The sequence below is a fragment of the Convolutriloba macropyga genome, unplaced genomic scaffold (assembly GCF_964194025.1).
Source record: "Convolutriloba macropyga unplaced genomic scaffold, txConMacr16.3 SCAFFOLD_782, whole genome shotgun sequence".
Classification (NCBI taxonomy): domain Eukaryota; kingdom Metazoa; phylum Xenacoelomorpha; order Acoela; family Convolutidae; genus Convolutriloba; species Convolutriloba macropyga.
This window is the reverse complement of record NW_027450222.1, coordinates 29,782-47,279: the sequence shown is the minus strand read 5'-3', so window position 1 is coordinate 47,279 and position 17,498 is coordinate 29,782. Positions and strand designations below refer to the sequence as shown.

General features: G+C 34.1%; 1 protein-coding gene across 1 annotated transcript in view; it reads left to right on the top strand.

Moving 5' to 3' along the window:
• Positions 1-363: 363 nt before the first annotated feature.
• Positions 364-17,498, top strand: part of LOC142355719 (tyrosinase HcTyr2-like) — a gene marked incomplete at its 3' end in the record, with an annotated part of 44,453 nt that continues 27,318 nt past the window's right edge. The window contains exons 1-4 of the mRNA XM_075407793.1: positions 364-439; positions 980-1,399; positions 3,894-4,103; positions 13,892-14,138. Of these exons, the coding sequence (XP_075263908.1) occupies positions 364-439; positions 980-1,399; positions 3,894-4,103; positions 13,892-14,138 (953 nt within the window). The remainder of the gene's footprint in view (positions 440-979; positions 1,400-3,893; positions 4,104-13,891; positions 14,139-17,498) is intronic.

Genomic DNA, 17,498 nt, shown 5'->3' with positions numbered 1-17,498 from the left:
ACCCACCAATTACAGAGCACGTGTCAGTACATAGTAAATTATTATGTCAAAATATAAAAATATAATGTGTCTAGGGGTTGCAAATAATATGCACCCGTTAAGCTGGAGGTGCACAAAAGGAAAGATCTAATTTTTCTTATAAAAAAGTTTATTCTATTCTTTGGCACCCAACTTTGTAATACATATTGCACTTCTGCGGGTTCTGGTGGATCACCAGGCGATGCCGGGGAATCACATAAGTGGTAACTGAGCAATAAAAATTTAAAATTTATAAATTAAACTTGCAGGAAATAAGATGCATGTTTCCTGATAATTATACAAGGATCGTATTTGAATTTTCAGTAGTCATTCATGGTCATATATATGATTTCGTTGGTTTGCTTTGCCCATATCCTGTTCCCCAAACCCGCCTCTGCGGTTCCCCTCACCCTCGCACAGAGTGGGTGTACAACATTTTGAAACTCCACTCATAGGACGTGTTTTTCATTCATCATAGTGCGCTATATAACAACACATACTTTAACTGGTTATCGAAAAAAAAACCCGTAAGGTGCCACAGAACAGATCCCAATTGCCAATTGCTTTACGAAAGGACCCAAAAATCCTGAATGTTTGTATATTATGATGCTATAAGTGTATAGTAGACTACTACTATTACCGCGTATCGAGTTACTAATAGATTGAGTCGAGGCCTAGTTAAACTATTAATAACGATCATCAAAAGTATTTTTTGTGCTTAATTTTCGTTGTTTTTTGCATTCATCAATATAACTGTTGTACAAACAAGACTGATCATTGATACTGTAGAAGGATATGTGAGCTGTCCAGTTGCGCTACCTTATATGAGACACTTTGTATTATCGGCAGAAGAGAACTGCTGGTACTACTGTGTAATCTCTCGAAGAAAAAACTTCAACAGACCAGACCCCATATGATAACTTTTGTAGCTTGGGGTAAAAACAATGCGTTTTCCGCCTAGATGGGAAGAAGGAAAGGAACCCTCTGCTGGGATTCAAGTTGCCACTTCCACTTCCGGCAACCGACGCAGATGCATTTTATGCAAAACCAGAGGCCGGCTACCAGACCACCCGCTACCCATTTTCTGGAATCCAAAACCCAGAAGCGGCCAGAATAAAGGCTATGGAGCATAATAGAGACATAAAGAAGCGCCATAGTTGCCCAGACGAATTATTTCTGCACAATTTCAGGGACTGGCTTACCTTTGGAACAATCCATAATGGAAAGCATGATGATGTGAGTTTGTTATCAGGAGCGAAAAGAGCCCTTGATAACCCGGATTTCAACTTATTCAGTAACCGGTCTTCTTCCCATTATCACGGGAATAAAGACATATGGAGGTCCATTGAGGTCGTCCATGACCACATACACCTGGCTGTTGGTAAGTCTTTCATGCATGTCCCACTATACCCCCTTCACCCCCCCCCCTTCATCCTCCTCTTCCTCCTCCGGCTAAGTGGTCTTATAAGGTATAGTGAATGAATACTATTGAGTACATTAGAATACAGGAGAAGAAAACCAGATTTGCTTTGAAAAAAAACGTGAAAAATTGAACGCATCAAACAAAATTGACACAGGTTTAAAATTTTTTGGGTCAACTTCACATGAAATTGAAATTTTGTAATTTTTGTGATTTTATTAATAGCCGCCGTCAGCCTATCAAGAACAACTACATATGCTCTCTTTTTTTACGAACCAACCTGCTGAACAACTTTTAAAGGAAGGAGCGAGTTAAGTCAGATAAATAATAATTTTTCGTTAAGCCTTATGCTGTGGGAGATAGCGAGAGAATAGTAGGTGAAGATATATTTTAATCAAGATCGGTTTTTTCAGACCAATTTTTAATAATTTTTTTAATCATTTTTAAAAGTTTTTTTCATTTTTGAAGTTATTTGATAGTTTTGAGCTTTTGATGCCTCTTTCCATATTTTATTGCCATATGGTTCAGCGGAAGTTCAATGAATGCATAGTAGATTTTTCGAAGCATGTTATGTAAAAACTTTGCAGAAAATGTCAAACTTTGTTGTGTTTTTGCTTTTCCTGGCGTATTTCAAAATTCCAACCTCTCAACTGTTTTTATTGTCATTAATTTTTGTTATCAGTTTGGCTAGACGAAGAGTAAACTGGGTTCCGTCAAGAAGATTCAGCCTGTCTCTTCTTATGTAACCTTTTTTTTGTTGATTTTCGAGTATATTTCGAGCTTTCAGTGGACTTTTTGTCCATGAATAGCCATTTTAGCTTACAAAAAATCAGATAAGTTTATCGTCAGGTAGGTTTGTAGGGTTTCTTCTATTGGTTAAACATCTTTTCAGAACTTTATCAGATCTTAACTACAATGACATTCTTTTGCAAGTTCTAATGCGTTCATTTTTGGCGACTATAATTTGAAGAGTCTCAATTTTTTTTCTATCTCAGACTTGTATTTCATTAAATTTTTAACGAGTTGAAATGATCTAAGTTACGAATTCCACAAAAATTATAAATTAATCACGCCCTAGTTGAGTAATTTTTGGTTTTTAAACATATGAAAACGTCGGTATCGTCCATCTTTTATAGCTAAAAACGGCAAAATTTTCTGTGATTTTATCGTCAGTATCGTCGTTTTTGTTCGGTACTCAACATAAAAAAGATTCGGTATAATCGTTTTCTAAATATAAAACATATTTGGTATCGTCGTTTGTAAACGCAAGTGAGATTCGGTAACTTTTAGACAAACACCAGGATTTTTAAACTCCGGGTCTGAAAAGCAGATTAGTGCAGCGGACTGAACATTTAAAACGATCGGCACTGTGCGTTTTGAAACGCAACCAATCGTCAGAAACTTTGCATGCAAACTCCAAGAAAGTTTGTCAAAACTTAGTGAATGCGAATAAATCACCAGAATTCTCCTCGATATTCAACAATTACGTTACATTTTTGAATCCAAATTTAACCAAGAAATTTATACTCGCCCATTTGTTTATGCGAATGAGCTAAAAAGAAGAATTTTCAATGAGTTTGCACATTCTTTCAAAAAATTTTTCCGGGAAGAACGCTTGAAATTCATGCAAAAAACAAATCATAACGTTTGACTACATTAAACACGGAAAAAAAATCCAATGGAAAATAAATGAATTTTCTTACGTCTAAAACTGAACATACCGACTATCTCTTACGTATAAATACCGAACAAACCGAATCTTCTAAAACCAAATATACCAAATCTTCGGTTCTGTGAGCAACTTGGTAAAAATGCAAGAAGTAAAGTCAATCGAAATTGTTATTGCTGGCGCTGAATTAATTGAAGAACATTAAAAAAGAATGCCTAAGTTTTTCTAACTTTAAGAAATGTTCTTTGTGGTCCGCCGTTTCATCAGTTACGTTATATTTTCGTTATTACAATCTAGTCACCTGTCGTTGGTTTGTCTCAGGAATTATATGTTCGTTGGTTTGTTTTTACTTTTTTGATTTACGCAAGCTCAATTTCGCTTGCATTAACCAAAGAATCACAATCAATGAGACTCAATGTACAAAGAATTAACGCTTTAATTTATCGAAGTTCCTTAGAGTAGACTGCCAACTGGTATCATTTTTAGCGTACTGTCCTTCAATTTGAAGATTGTAATTACAAAAAATTAACTTAACTGTTGAAACTGCGGACTAAAAAGAACACTTCTTAAAGTTAGAAAAACTTAGGAATTTTTTTTGATGTTGTTCAATTAATTAACTGTTGAAATTTAGAGGATTAAATGTAAAATAAAGAGGAACTCTTCAGCTCTTATCCCTAATTGTAGACGATGGGAAAGCGTGTCAATCTCTGTACTAAACTTTTATCAATGGAATCAGTGTTAGCAAACATCTAGAGACCGGGATAAAGGTACTGTTGATACCCGCAGGTGGTTATACCCCGGCTATTGTTGATCCCCAATCAGGAGATGTTTATTTCGGGGATATTGAGGGTGCAAATGGAGACATGGGGGACAATGAGACTGCGGCCTTCGACCCAATATTCTTCGTGCACCATTCCAACATTGATAGACTGTTCTGGGTGTGGCAGAAGAAGTGGGGACGCATGAATGTAATCAACATCTCTAAAGACTTAGAAGGTATGTTGAATGAACATAAACATGTCTACAAAAAAATACCAGCGGTGGCAATCACGTTTCCTTTTGGTTTGCAAAATTTTTGAGTACAAAAACTTGTAATCTTGTAAACTTGTAAATCCTAATACACTACGATAACTATTAAGAATTTTAGCGAGTTTTTCACCACTTGACAAGACTAAATGAAATTGCTGATTCAAGGGAAAACTGCTGATAAATAACAAGAGAAAATAAATAAGATACAAAAAAATCTTTGTAGAATTTGTAGATGTATAAAGTTTAAATAACGTCAAAAATGGTAAAATTTTAAGTAAAATATTCATTTTTGTGACAATTCCTTCCCAGCCGTTCAAAAAGAGATGCAATTTTCATTTGTGATGGTTCTGGCCGCAAATATTGTGCTTCTTTTGAAAATACGTCTTTCAAGGCTCAAAAAACATTTCATTGATATATTTCCTTTCTCTTCTCTCTGCTAAGTCAGTGAACAGGGCGATTTGCGATAGATTGCCTTTGAACAGGAGATGGAAACAAAATGTAAACTTTTGTGAACGATAGTGAAAATAATATAAAAATGACATTAAAGTTGTCTCTGGAAAATTTCTGGTAACGCAAACCAAAATCAAATAATTGATTGATTAGAACTACTAATACTAGATGCTAAAGGTAGTCATGATGATTTATATGAAAAATGCTTATAATAGCAAATGAAGTACCAATACAGTAAAAAAAAACAATGGTCAATTTAAATTTTGAATTTAAATTAAATATTGAAGAAACTTGGACCGCAGATAATATAAGATATCTCATATGTCATCCTTGGTTAAATATACTCAAGATTATATATTCATATCAAAAGCTATTGCTATTTTTACAAAAAATAAATTGAACAGTACAAGAAAAAATTAACGAATACGTTTAGGATATTGTTATCAGTCAGGTGAACAAAAATTATAGGTAGGTAGATAGCGGTAAAAAAAATTCAACAAGGAGGCTGAGTAATGTGCGAATAATGTTCTGACCCTGCTCATCCACATTCTTGACTTAATTGGCTACCAAATGATGAAGAGATAGAAAACTTTCGAAAACATACCTATCATTCAATGAAAAACGAATGAAATCGGATAATGCCACGATAGAGAGCCGATGAAAGTTGATTATAATAGGAATACTATCCTATGCTTCCTTAGAAAAGATATGGGACCTGTCCCCAATGAGACGGCCTAACAGGTCAACCAGAAAGAGCAAATACGTGCCAAGTCCAAAGGCCCTACCATTTGTGAAAACAATTAAGTTACAGTTATTATTGTCATTAGATATCAACAGTGCTCATTACAAATAAAGTTGTTCATTTATATCTACATAGGAAGCAATTGTGACATGTAATTATCCGATGTTCGATTATGCAAAACTTCAATGCCAATGGGATCAATGATTATTATTATAATTTAAAAAGAAACCAAAAATCCTTTGAAGAAAAACAAATATATAAAAATCAAACATTTTTTGAAATCTCGTAGTAACAGTTGTAACAAAGCTGAGAACAAATGTTTGAAACTAAAACTGTTCTATGGACTTCGTTATAGCTCACTGGAAACGGTTTGTGACTTGTGTTTAAAGACATTGACTTACAAATCAACCGAGGAACTATTTAAAAAAGACGAAGCTCAGAAACCCAAATTTATATTTGAAAACAATTTGTTTCAAAAAAAAGAAAAAAAAACAGACTTAGAATTACAACAAAAAGCGTTGGATTGAGTTTCAACTTCTCAATAAGCCAATTTTACCTGTTAATAATAAGACAAAGTCACCAGCCCCCCCCCCCCCCCCAAAAAAAACAAATACCTAAAGAAGCAAAAACTTCAAACAATTTGTTTTGACATGACACTGTTAAAGGCACTATAATCATAAAACTTTCCTGCAAAAACTGTTAATCATCATTTTTCATCCATTAAAGAGCCCTCCTATTAAAAGGACTCTATAGACAGGACAACAAAAAGAAACCCAAAATTTGAACAGGATAGAATCTCGATGCCTACATTTTAAAAGAATTAGTAACAAAACCAAAGTCGCATCCAATAAAACATTAAATAAAAAGAATTATCCTATGCTTCCTTAGAAAAGATATGGGACCTTTCCCCAATGAGGCAGCCTAACAGGTCAACAAGAAAGAGCAAATACGTGCCAAGTCCAAAGGCCCTATCATTTGTGAAAACAATTAGGTTACAGTTATAATTGTCATTAGATATCAACAGTGCTCATTACAATTAAAGTTGTTCATTTATATCTACATAGGAAGCAATTGTGACATGTAATTATCGGATGATCGATTATGCAAAACTTCAATGCCAATGGGAACAATGATTATTATTATAATTTAAAAAGAAACCAAAAATCCTTTGAAGAAAAACAAATATATAAAAATCAAACATTTTTTGAAATCTCGTAGTAACAGTTGTAACAATGCTGAGAACAAATGTTTGAAACTAAAACTGTTCTATGGACTTCAATATAGCTCACTGGAAACGGTTTGTGACTTGTGCTTAAAGACATTGACTTACAAATCGACCGAAAAACTATTTAAAAAAGACGAAGCTCAGAAACCAAATTTATATTTGAAAACAATGAGCCAATTTTACCTGTTAATACTGAGACAAAGTCACAAGCCCCAAAAAAACAAATACCTAAAGAAGCAAAAACTTCTAACAATTTGTTTTGACATGACACTGCTAAAGGCACTATAATCATAAAGTTTTACCTGCAAGAATTGTTAATCGTCATTTTTCATCCATTAAAGAGCCCTCCTTTTAAAAAGACTCTATAGACATGACAACAAAAAGAAACCCAAAGATTGAAGAGCGATTACTTTTCATGAAACTAAATGGTCGAAGCAATCAGCAACAACGTGTTACCAAACCTAAAAAACGTTTGAATTAAAAAAGTAAATGAGACTGCTAATTACTGAGAATGAGCTACATGGTGACAAAAAGGACAGCAAAATTTAAACAATTGGATTTTTTTTTATTTTTAAGTCATCAAAAACAAACAGTTATAAACTGATATCTCTAGCCAAGTTGAGTTATACGTCTTGGGGAAGCCTTTTATCCTTATTGTGTGAATGGGGCTCAATAGAGAAAAAAAGAGACAGATATAGGTAAAATAAAAGAAACCACAAAAATTTGCGAGATGACTTTTTCTCAGCCCAAAAAACATAAACTTTAAAAAACACTTAAAATGTCCAGATACGCTTTTTCCCGTTGTTGTGCTTTTCCGCTACAGAGCTTTTCTTTAATTGGACATGCCAAAAAAGCAATAAATTGACAAGGAAACAAAATGAAATCATAAAAAATGCAATTTTGATCACTCGTATTAAAATTGTAATATTGAAAACTCATATTACCAAATTAAAGAAACCAATAGTTGAATATAAAACCATTGCCGACAATTATTTATAACTAACAGAAAGTTGGTTTCCTTCTTCTTTTCACTGACACTGCGCCCAAGGGTGAGAGCAATAGGATAAAATAATGGCAAAGTTCATAAATTCACTGATGTTTACTCAAAACAGATATATTCAAATTTATAACAGACATTAGACAACAAGTTAAAAAAATGTATAGGTTACTTTTTAACTTGTAAAGCTATCTGGATCTTTGATTGGGGACACTAAATCATTGGGCTACAAAAGTATAAGAAAGGAAAGCAAAACGCAAGAAGTCCATAGAGTTTTTACGAAAACAATTAGTCAGAGCCATAAAACCCTGAGCTTTACTCTGAAACCACAATATAATATCGTTGGATCTCGTTTATTTTAAATAGTGTCTGTCCTTAATTGAGACCTGATTTTAAATTATTCTCAGTAACTTACATTAAAAGCACTTACATAGCGGAAATATTTTTTAATATGAAGGTCGTGCTGCAAAAAATTCTAAAACAAATTCATCATAAGGATTTAAGATGATATCAAGATCAGCCAAGATATTGCTGCGCGTATAACAAAACAATCAATTGATGAAAAAGTTGTGAAACAGACGAATTTTGTACAAAATTTATCAGGTTGTAAAAAAAATAGTGCATTTTTGTATAATTATCGAGTTAAAATTTGCAACAAAATGTCGAAATCATAATTCCAGAAGACTCTTAAAGCCAGCGGGAGTAAAACTAGCTCTTCTTTGAGCTTAGGATAAAATTGGCCGCAGATTGAAGGTGTCGACTTCTAGCAAATTTAAAGCAAGTCTGAACTTTGAAGAAGTTAGCATGAATTCTAGCCAAAAAACACGGGTTGTGACCTGCGTTTAATGACATTGAATTACAAATCGACCGAAAAACTATTTAAAAAACATGATGCTTAAAAACCTAAATTTATATTTGAAAACAATTTTTTTCAAAAGACATTGCAGACTTAGAATTACAAAAAAGAGCGTTGGATTGAGTTTCAACTATTCAAGAAGCCAATTTGACCTGTTAATTATGAGACAAAGTCAAAAGCCCCCGAAAAAACAAATACCTAAAGAAGCAAAAACTTCAAACAATTTGTTTTGGCATGGCACTGTTGAAGGCACTATATTTATGAAATTTTACCTGCAAGAACTGTTAATCGTCATTTTTCCTTCATCAAAGAGCCCTCCTTTTAAAGGAACTTTTTAGACTTGACAACAAGAAGAATCCCAAAAATTGAACAGCATAGAAATCTTGATTACTTTTATGAAACTAAATGATCGAATCGATCAGACACAATTTATAACCAAATCTAAAAAAGTTTGAATTATCAAAGTAATTGAGACTACTAATGAGTGAGATTCAGCTACATGTTGACAAAATTGCAAGCAAAAATTAGACAAATGAATTTTTTTTATTTGAAAGTCATCAAAACAATCAGTCAATCAGTTATCAACTGAAATCTCTAACCACGTTCAGTTATACGTCTTGAGAAAACAATCTAGCGTTAGTGGGTATATCGGGCATAATAGCGAAAAGAAAGACAAACAAAGGTAAAATAAAAGAAATCACCAAAATTTGCGAGATGACTGTGTCTCGGCCCAAAAAGCATAAACTATTAAAAAAAATTAAAATGTCCAGATACTCTTTTTTCCATTGTTGTGCTTTTCCCCTACAATGCTTTTCTTTAATTGGACATGTCAATAATGTGATAAGGCGACAATGAAACAGTATGAAATATTAAAAAATGCAATTTTTATCGAAAATATAAGAAAAATTGAAAACGCGTACTACCAAAATAAAGAAACCAATAGTTGAATATAAAACCATTGCCGACATTTATTTATAACTAACAGGAAGTTGGTTTCCTTCTTTTTTCAACTGAGACTGCACCCGAAAGTGAGAGAAATAAGATAAAATAATGGGAAAGTTCACCGATACTTTCACAAAACAGATTTATTCAAATTTATAACAGACACGAGATAACAAGTTAAAAAACATAAGTTCATTTTGAACTTTGTAAAGCTATCTGGATCTTTGATTGGGACACTAAGTCATTGGGCTACAAAAAGTATAAGAAATGAAAGCAAAATGCAAGAAGTCCATAGAGTTTTTACGAAAACAATTAGTCAGAGCCATAAAACCCTGAGCTTTACTCTGAAACCACAATATAATATCGTTGGATCTCGTTTATTTTAAATAGTGTCTGTCCTTAATTGAGACCTGATTTTAAATTATTCTCCGTAACTTACATTAAAAGCACTTACATAGCGGAAATATTTTTTAATATGAAGGTCGCGCTGCAATAAAATCTAAAACAAATTCATCATAAGGATTCAAGATGATATCAAGATCAGCCAAGATATTGCTGCGCGTATAACAAAACAATCAATTGATGAAAAAGTTGTGAAATAGATGAATTTTGTACAAAATTTTTCAGGTTGTAAAAAAAATAGTGCATTTTTGTATAATTATCGAGTTTTGACAAAACAGGAACACAAAAACAACAGGTAAATCGAGGTAGTAATTTCTATAATAGAAATTATCAATCTGTACAAAAAATCATTGAACATCTATTGATTTAAAACTTAGTTTCATAGAATTTCAATGGGACGTTGTCACATAGAATTGATAGACAATTGATAAAAACGGTGTTTTTAATTGGATGCTGTTTTTAAAAAATGATTGGGTAACATAGAAACAAATAATGCTAATATACTCTTTACAATGAATATGAATACTTTTGATGCATCTAAAAACCACGAGAGAGTTAGGTTCTATGTTAAAACTAATTTCAAAACTCCCAATTTAAAAGTTGTCAATTATTTTAGAAATTTTAATAGCCGTAACTTCTTTTCGAAGTGAAATAATTTCACTTGGTACTGAGTGTTCTTTAAGGTAACCAATTTATAGAAGTTAAGCCCACCAACAAAATAAATTGAAAATAAAAGGTGACGTAATTTAAGGAAAAAATTAAAAATTGTTAAAATCTACATTTACTTTCAAAACTAATAACAATATTTCACATTGGCTTGAGGTCAATGAAGCTCGTTCGCAAAAAATTTTCTGATCTCAACAACAAGAATAAAATTAACAGAGCATTCAAACAAGAGCAAAAAAAACCATGTCATTAACTAATTTCTACCTACGTCAAACGATACCCAATTTACTGTATATAAAAAGACTGGGATCATAATTTTTTAACACCAGATACAAAATTAGTTATCCTAGTAGAAATATGAAAGATCTGCGTTAAAAAAGAGTTTCAGGATATCACTACTTTTATAATACCCATCTATGAAACAACGGTGCTTGACGAACAGCAGACAACATTTCTGTGCATACAAAATATAACTAAACTATCAACTCAAGTAAAAGAAAAATAAAAAATAACAATTTAATGTTGTAATAAAGTAGAATTTAAAACTACAAGAGAGTATACTATTCATGCTCGCGTGAGTCAATTCGTATAGCTCTTAAGAACGCTCTGTAATTTTCAAAAAGAGACAGGACCATAATAATTTTCATTAAGTTTTGCATAATGAATTTTTTCTGATTCAGTACTGAATTTGTCTTAGCGGTAAGTACGGGTATTAAAAAGATTTATCATGATGAAAAAAATTATATGAGTGTATTTGATTATTTTGTGTTGCTCTGGGCACCCCCAATTATCATTACTCTCAGCTCTAACATTTTAAACAATTTTCTTTTCATATTCTTAGCAAATCAGTTATATAAAAACTGATTTTTAGCTAATTTTTAAACGCTATCCCACTGTCTGATGATACCCATTAGAGTGTGAGTTTCTGCTATAAAATCACGCGAGTACCATTTTCTGTTAATCATTGTTGATAACAACTATTTGAGTGCAATTTAGTTTGAAGTAGTTGAGAGTTAGTTTCATTCCTGACCACAGATTTCATTATCGCCAAATTGGTGATCTTTAGGAAAACCACGTTAGCTTAAATATTGACACCTGTCAGAGTATCTAGTAATGCCAATTTAATTTTCTGCCTCGATACACTGTCAATTTTTCTCTGGAATACATTTTTCTTTTCAAAAACCTTAAGCATCCAGAATAAACCATGAACCTCTGAGGAGAAATTTCCACACATACCAAAATAAGAAAGTGCGAATGCATGAAAATTGAGCTAACTTGAGAAAAAGCCCGGAAAAGACTTGGAAAGGAACCACAATTTTTTCGGTCCAAATTATGTACCGGTAGATTCAGGGTTGACTCTTTGGGTTTGTATAATTAATTTGATATCGAGTTGAAAAATTTCTTATTTATACTATGTTTTTCTATATTTTAATTTAGTCCCTTAGTCCAACTCGGACGATTATCTTGCTCCAGATGGTTATATTGCAAGACCTTGTAATAAGATGACCTTCTCGTATGACTCCTGCAGTAGTTGTATAAATGTTACCAAGGTTTAGGTGCGCGACCCTAGACCGCTCTGATCAGACATTTCCCAGATTTTGCCCTCTTATCAGCTCATCGTGCGACCCAAAGCCCTCTGATCAGACCGTAGTGCGACTCAAGAAAATGTGCGACCATAGTGCGACCCAAAAGACCTCTGATCAGATTGTCGTGTGACCCAAATATTTCGTGCGACTCTGGTGCGACCCAAAAATTTGTGCGACTTTAGTGCGACCAACGCTCCCTCTAATCAGACCATTTCTGAATACATGTTATAATCCGTTGTTATTTGTTTAAATTATTCAATTCAAACCTATGTACTACTCAACTTAAAATTTAATAATTTAGTATATCTTGTTAAAGTTAGGACAAAACTAACTGATAAAAATACTAACCGAAAGTCATTTTGAAGTGCCCGCAACTTCTCTATTGAGTCATCAAAAACAGTGATAAAAACTGCAGTCAAATAAATATTGTCAGTTAATGCTCTGTGGTCAGATTTTGGGGCAACTTATGTCCAGACTTTGGTCTCTGATCAGACCGTAGTGCGACCACTGTCCAGACTTTTGTGCGACCTATGATCAGACTATAGTGCGACTTTGCCCTCTGATCAGTCCGTAGTGCTACCATTGTCCAGACTTTTGTGCGACCTATGGTCAGACTATAGTGCGACTTTGCCCTCTGATCAGACCGTAGTGCGACCATTGTCCAGACCATCGTGCGACCCAAACGTTTCCCAAACCATGTATTTTGGGTTGCACCACGTCACCAGTGTGCGACCCATATGGTCTGATCAGAGCAGTCTAGAGTCGCGCACCTAAACCTGGGTAACTGTCCCTTCGCAAGACTCTTGTAATATAACTCTTTTGAGCAAAGGACGCTTATCTTGTAAATTTGCTAGTCTTACAAAATAACCATCTTTTTCAGGAAAACAAATGAAATATTGTTTTGAAAAACAGAAATGGTCACGATAGGTCTATTGAGTATGATTAATGACAGACGTATGAACAAAAAATATTATATAAAATATATCAACCAATCTTTTTAAACATTTTTATGCTCATTTACCCTTTTGAATCTTTGTTGGCTCATTCAAATCTTTAAAAACACTTTGAGTCATTCAAGAAATTTTAAAACTTTTTTCGTGTTCTAAATGTAGTGTTTCAACCTTCTCGTTTAATATACTTCTAGATAAAACTCCGTTTAACAAGATATCAAAGCAGCGCTGTCATCCGATAGCCATTACTTTTAGTAGAAACTTTCTCTGCCTGTGATTCTAGTTGTAGACCTTAAATATCCAAAGTAAGCAAGTTGATCTGTCAACATTGAGTTATTTAGCTTTACTACCTACATGCCCCCGCCCCCTCCCCACCTACTTGAAATCTTTGGAAAACTCTAGTCCTCAAAGAGGCTCGTGAATATACATACATACTCAGGGGTAGTTGTCCCTCTGTTTCCGGAACGTAAACACACCGTGGCGTTTTTTGTCGTGTCGTTTTTTGGGTAAGTTTTTCTTCTTGTCTTATTCATGACCTTTTCTATCTATCGCTCGTCTTCTCTTGTTTGTCAGACTGTTTTTTTTAAATTCTCGCTAAATTAAGACGGTTATCTTGAAAAGTTCTTGCAAGAAAGAAGGTTACTTAGAAAATTGTTGCGAGAAGAACAGATATTTTTAAAGAGTTGTGTCAACAGAAGGCTATTTTGCAGGATCTTGCACGAATATGCTACGACGATATACAAAAATGTTGAAAGGAGGAATGCAAAATCTGGCCGTAATCGTCGTTCAATCTTAATAAAATACTCTAGGCGAAAAATTATCTGCAAATGTTTCTTTTTGAGCTGCATATTTAAGGGGCCGATTTAATCAATCATTTTTGTTCATCTTCCTGTCTCGGATTTCACAAGTATTTTCCTCATTTCTGTCGAAATGCTCCAGATCCTGGTGTGACTCCAGAACAGAACCAAGGTCCAACTGTGCACCAGACTGGGAAGCAGGTACTGGACTTGGATACCGGTCTGTACCCGTTCCAGGATGAGTTGGGAGTGGTGAGGAAGGCACGTGATTGTGTCCACATTGAGACACAATTGAATTACACGTACTCTATTGGGTCTCTGGATAAACACGACTGGCCACAAAGTTCTCTGGGCCCAACAACTGAACAGATTGAACCGATAAAGATCAGGTCAATATGATTACAGGGAGACATTTATACATACAAACACGAATACACAGTCATAATTAATTGCTCTCAAACGAAGTTTGTAGCAATTATATTAGTCCTGTGGTCTTTTTTAATGCGATTTTTCGCTTGACCGATTTTTCGTCTGACGCTTTTGACTTTTCGTCCTCAAAAACGGGATAAACAGGTAGCGCCCAGCGGGCATTAAGTGCTCTTATAGCCTTTCAGCTCTGTTTCAGCTCAAACTGTTTTGGAGACTTATACTTATGGTGTGGAGGGCGGTTCTTAGAGGTTGAAGACACCCCCACTGTTGACCCTTCCTTATTGCTCCCCCCACCGCGCTAATTCCCCCCACCCCAGTGATGCCCCTCCCCCCAATCTCTAGATAACTTCTAGATTAAATGGAATGTCTTGCAAGGTTTTAAAATCACGAATTTTAGAATATTTTTGATTTTTTTTTGCACTTTTTTTCCTATTTTTTGGACATCTATAGTCATTATTCAGATTTATTGAGCCTCAAGGGTCAGAAAACCTCCGTTAGGGTTTGATAATAACTTACTGGAAATTTTTTGTTTGTCATGGATTAATTATCAATTAAAGTTTTAGCATTTTTATTGTAAAACTTTCAATTTTTTTAAATTTTTTTGAATAATGTCATTTATTAGGTTTCGCTAGCCTCAAGAGCCAAGGAACATCCTCTAGGGTTTGATTATATTTTACTGCATAGTTTATAGATGTGATGGAATATTCTTCAAGATTTTAATATCACTAACTTAAGCAGTTTCTTAAAATTTTTGCAATTTTTTCATGTTTTTCAGTTTTTTCCGGCAACAGAGGCCATGGAACCTCCTCCAAGGATTGATAATAAGCTGCAGCATAGTTTCTAGAGTTAACATTTTTTATGACTCGAGTTTCAGTAATTTTTGGATAAAATTTAAACTTTTCAAATTTTTGGAAAAATTTTATGTTCCAAGTGTATGGATCTTTTGTGAGCCTGTGAAAATATTTCAGGCTTGAAACAGGGTACAGGATATTCTCTTGAGACATTGAGTTGGTTCTTAAGAAATTAAAGTCTTGAATTTAGCAAGATTTTGGTTAAAGTTTGCAAATTTTTCCCAAATTTTTTAATACTTTTTGTCCTTTTCTGAGTTTAACGACCATTACTGGCCAACAAATTTTTTCAAGTCTGGCAGATGGGTTACTAAACAGTACCTTCGAGACAAAAAATGGTTTTGAATTTTCTTAATGCAAAGTTGAAATGTTTTTTTTTTTAATTTTGCCTTTTTCAGTTATTTTCTATATGATTTATATAATAACAAGGTTAAAAAACTAGAAGTTGCAGTGTCGAATACAATCATGGAAGATATTCCTCTCTTTCTCTCCCTCTCTCTCTCTCTCTATCGGTTAGGGTTTTTTTCCTTCACTCTCTCTCGTTCACGTTTTGTCTCTCTCTCTCTCTCTCTCTCTCTCTCTCTCTCTCTTTCTCTCTCTTTGTTGATGTCCCACTTCAGCTGCTGTTAAGTAGCGTAATATCATCATCTTTAATCCTCATTATCAATGAGTTATAGAGTGAAACGTTTTTTATCATAAGTGATCTAACAGGCACATTTTAGTAAACCATTGTTAATTGCTCTCAAAAACAAATTGTGGCAAATATAATAATCTTGTTTGTCTTAATGCAATTTTTTCTTGGCCGATTTTTTGTCTGACCCATTTGACTTTCGTCTTCAGAAACGGGATAAAGAGATAGTGCCCTGAGGTCACTAAACCGTGGCTAGCTGTTGAAGAAGCCAACTTCTCGCCGGTCGTTTGAGAGCAATTCGCCCGACGTTAGTCGGTTATGTTTAGTAATTACCCCAGTCGAGATCAGGTGCCTATGTTGCAAGATTCTGCAGAGATCTTGCTATCTTACGAAATCTGGCAGAAAAATGGTTATCTTGGAAGACCTGGCAGAAAAATGGTTGTCTTGCAAGATCTGCCAGAAAAATGGTTATCTTTCAAGATTCTTGCAAGTTCGTTCCGGTCGAGCTGTCCTCTTATTGGCTCTCATTCGTGCAACACATTTATTCTGAGCAGAAACTTACTTAGGAATCAGTTGCGTATTTTCTAAGAAAAATAATAAATTTAAATAGATTTTAAATATGGAAATATGAAATATCTGAAGAAAACAAATTAAAATCTGCCTTTGAGAGCTGTTGAAACAAAATAAATTACTATTAAAAAAAACTATTTTCCTTGAACTTTATCAAAATTTACATAACTACACGTCTAGATTACCTTTTCTGATGAAACAATTATGTGATATTAGTCTTTGCATCTTAAACAGCTTCCTTTCATTTAATACAGGTCCTTACGCTTAAGTTTTTTGCAAATGCCCAAAAAATGTGATTATCTTCGGCTTGTCATTTTTTCGAGCTTCAAAAGAATTTAGAAGAGCTTTTGCGCAAATCTCTTGCTGTCAGAATTACTCGCCTCAATCAATTCATCTTTTAGGATCTTGTGCAAAAAAGGGATAGATTAGAGGATTCTGACAGAGAAATGATTATCTCGTAAGATTCTGGCAGAAAAATTGCCATCTTGCAAGATTCTGGCAGAAAATGGTCATCTTGCAAGGTTCTGGCAGAATGAATGGCTATCTTGCAAGATAACCATTCGAAATCGACTGGGGTAGTTTCTGCTATATACACGGAGTTCCCGGTTGAGGTCCCAGACAGACAGTGCCTATCTTCAGACTTTATTGCGTTCATCAGAGCTTTCGAGCGTTCGTGTCCAGACTTTCGTTCGGTTTTCCGTGTTTCCCAGATATGTAAATTTGAACGCACGACACCCCTATCGTGCGATCATCTGGGTCTGGACATATCGACTTTCCGTCTGGGACCTCAGCCTGAGTTGGCTATAGACGGATTTCGTATCGTTGTCGAGAGATTATGAAACTCCAAGTCAAAGCCAAGTTGTTGAATAACAATGCAAGTGGGATAAAAAAAGTTTTGTTTTGCTTTTAATCAATTCTCCTTGCTGTAGGAAAATTTGCTTAAGTTACCCTTTGGTGTAGCTGATTAGACTACTTTTGTCCACTTTCTCTCCCTATTTTTTGTATAGCAACAGTAGCGAGAAAAGAATGGAGGAAAAAGTAGTCTAATCTCAAAGCACAGTTCTGATCATCGGGCTCCAAAATTTTCTCTGATCATTAATTTAATCAACTAATGTTTACGAAACAAAAACAAATTGAACCTTGTTACCCTAGTTCTGAAGACCAAATAAAAACGACCTAGAACTTGTCTGTATCGTAGAATTTTAACGTAACAAATCGTGAAATAAGCCGTTTTTTCATATGTTCTGCATAAAAATATGAAATTATCAGTT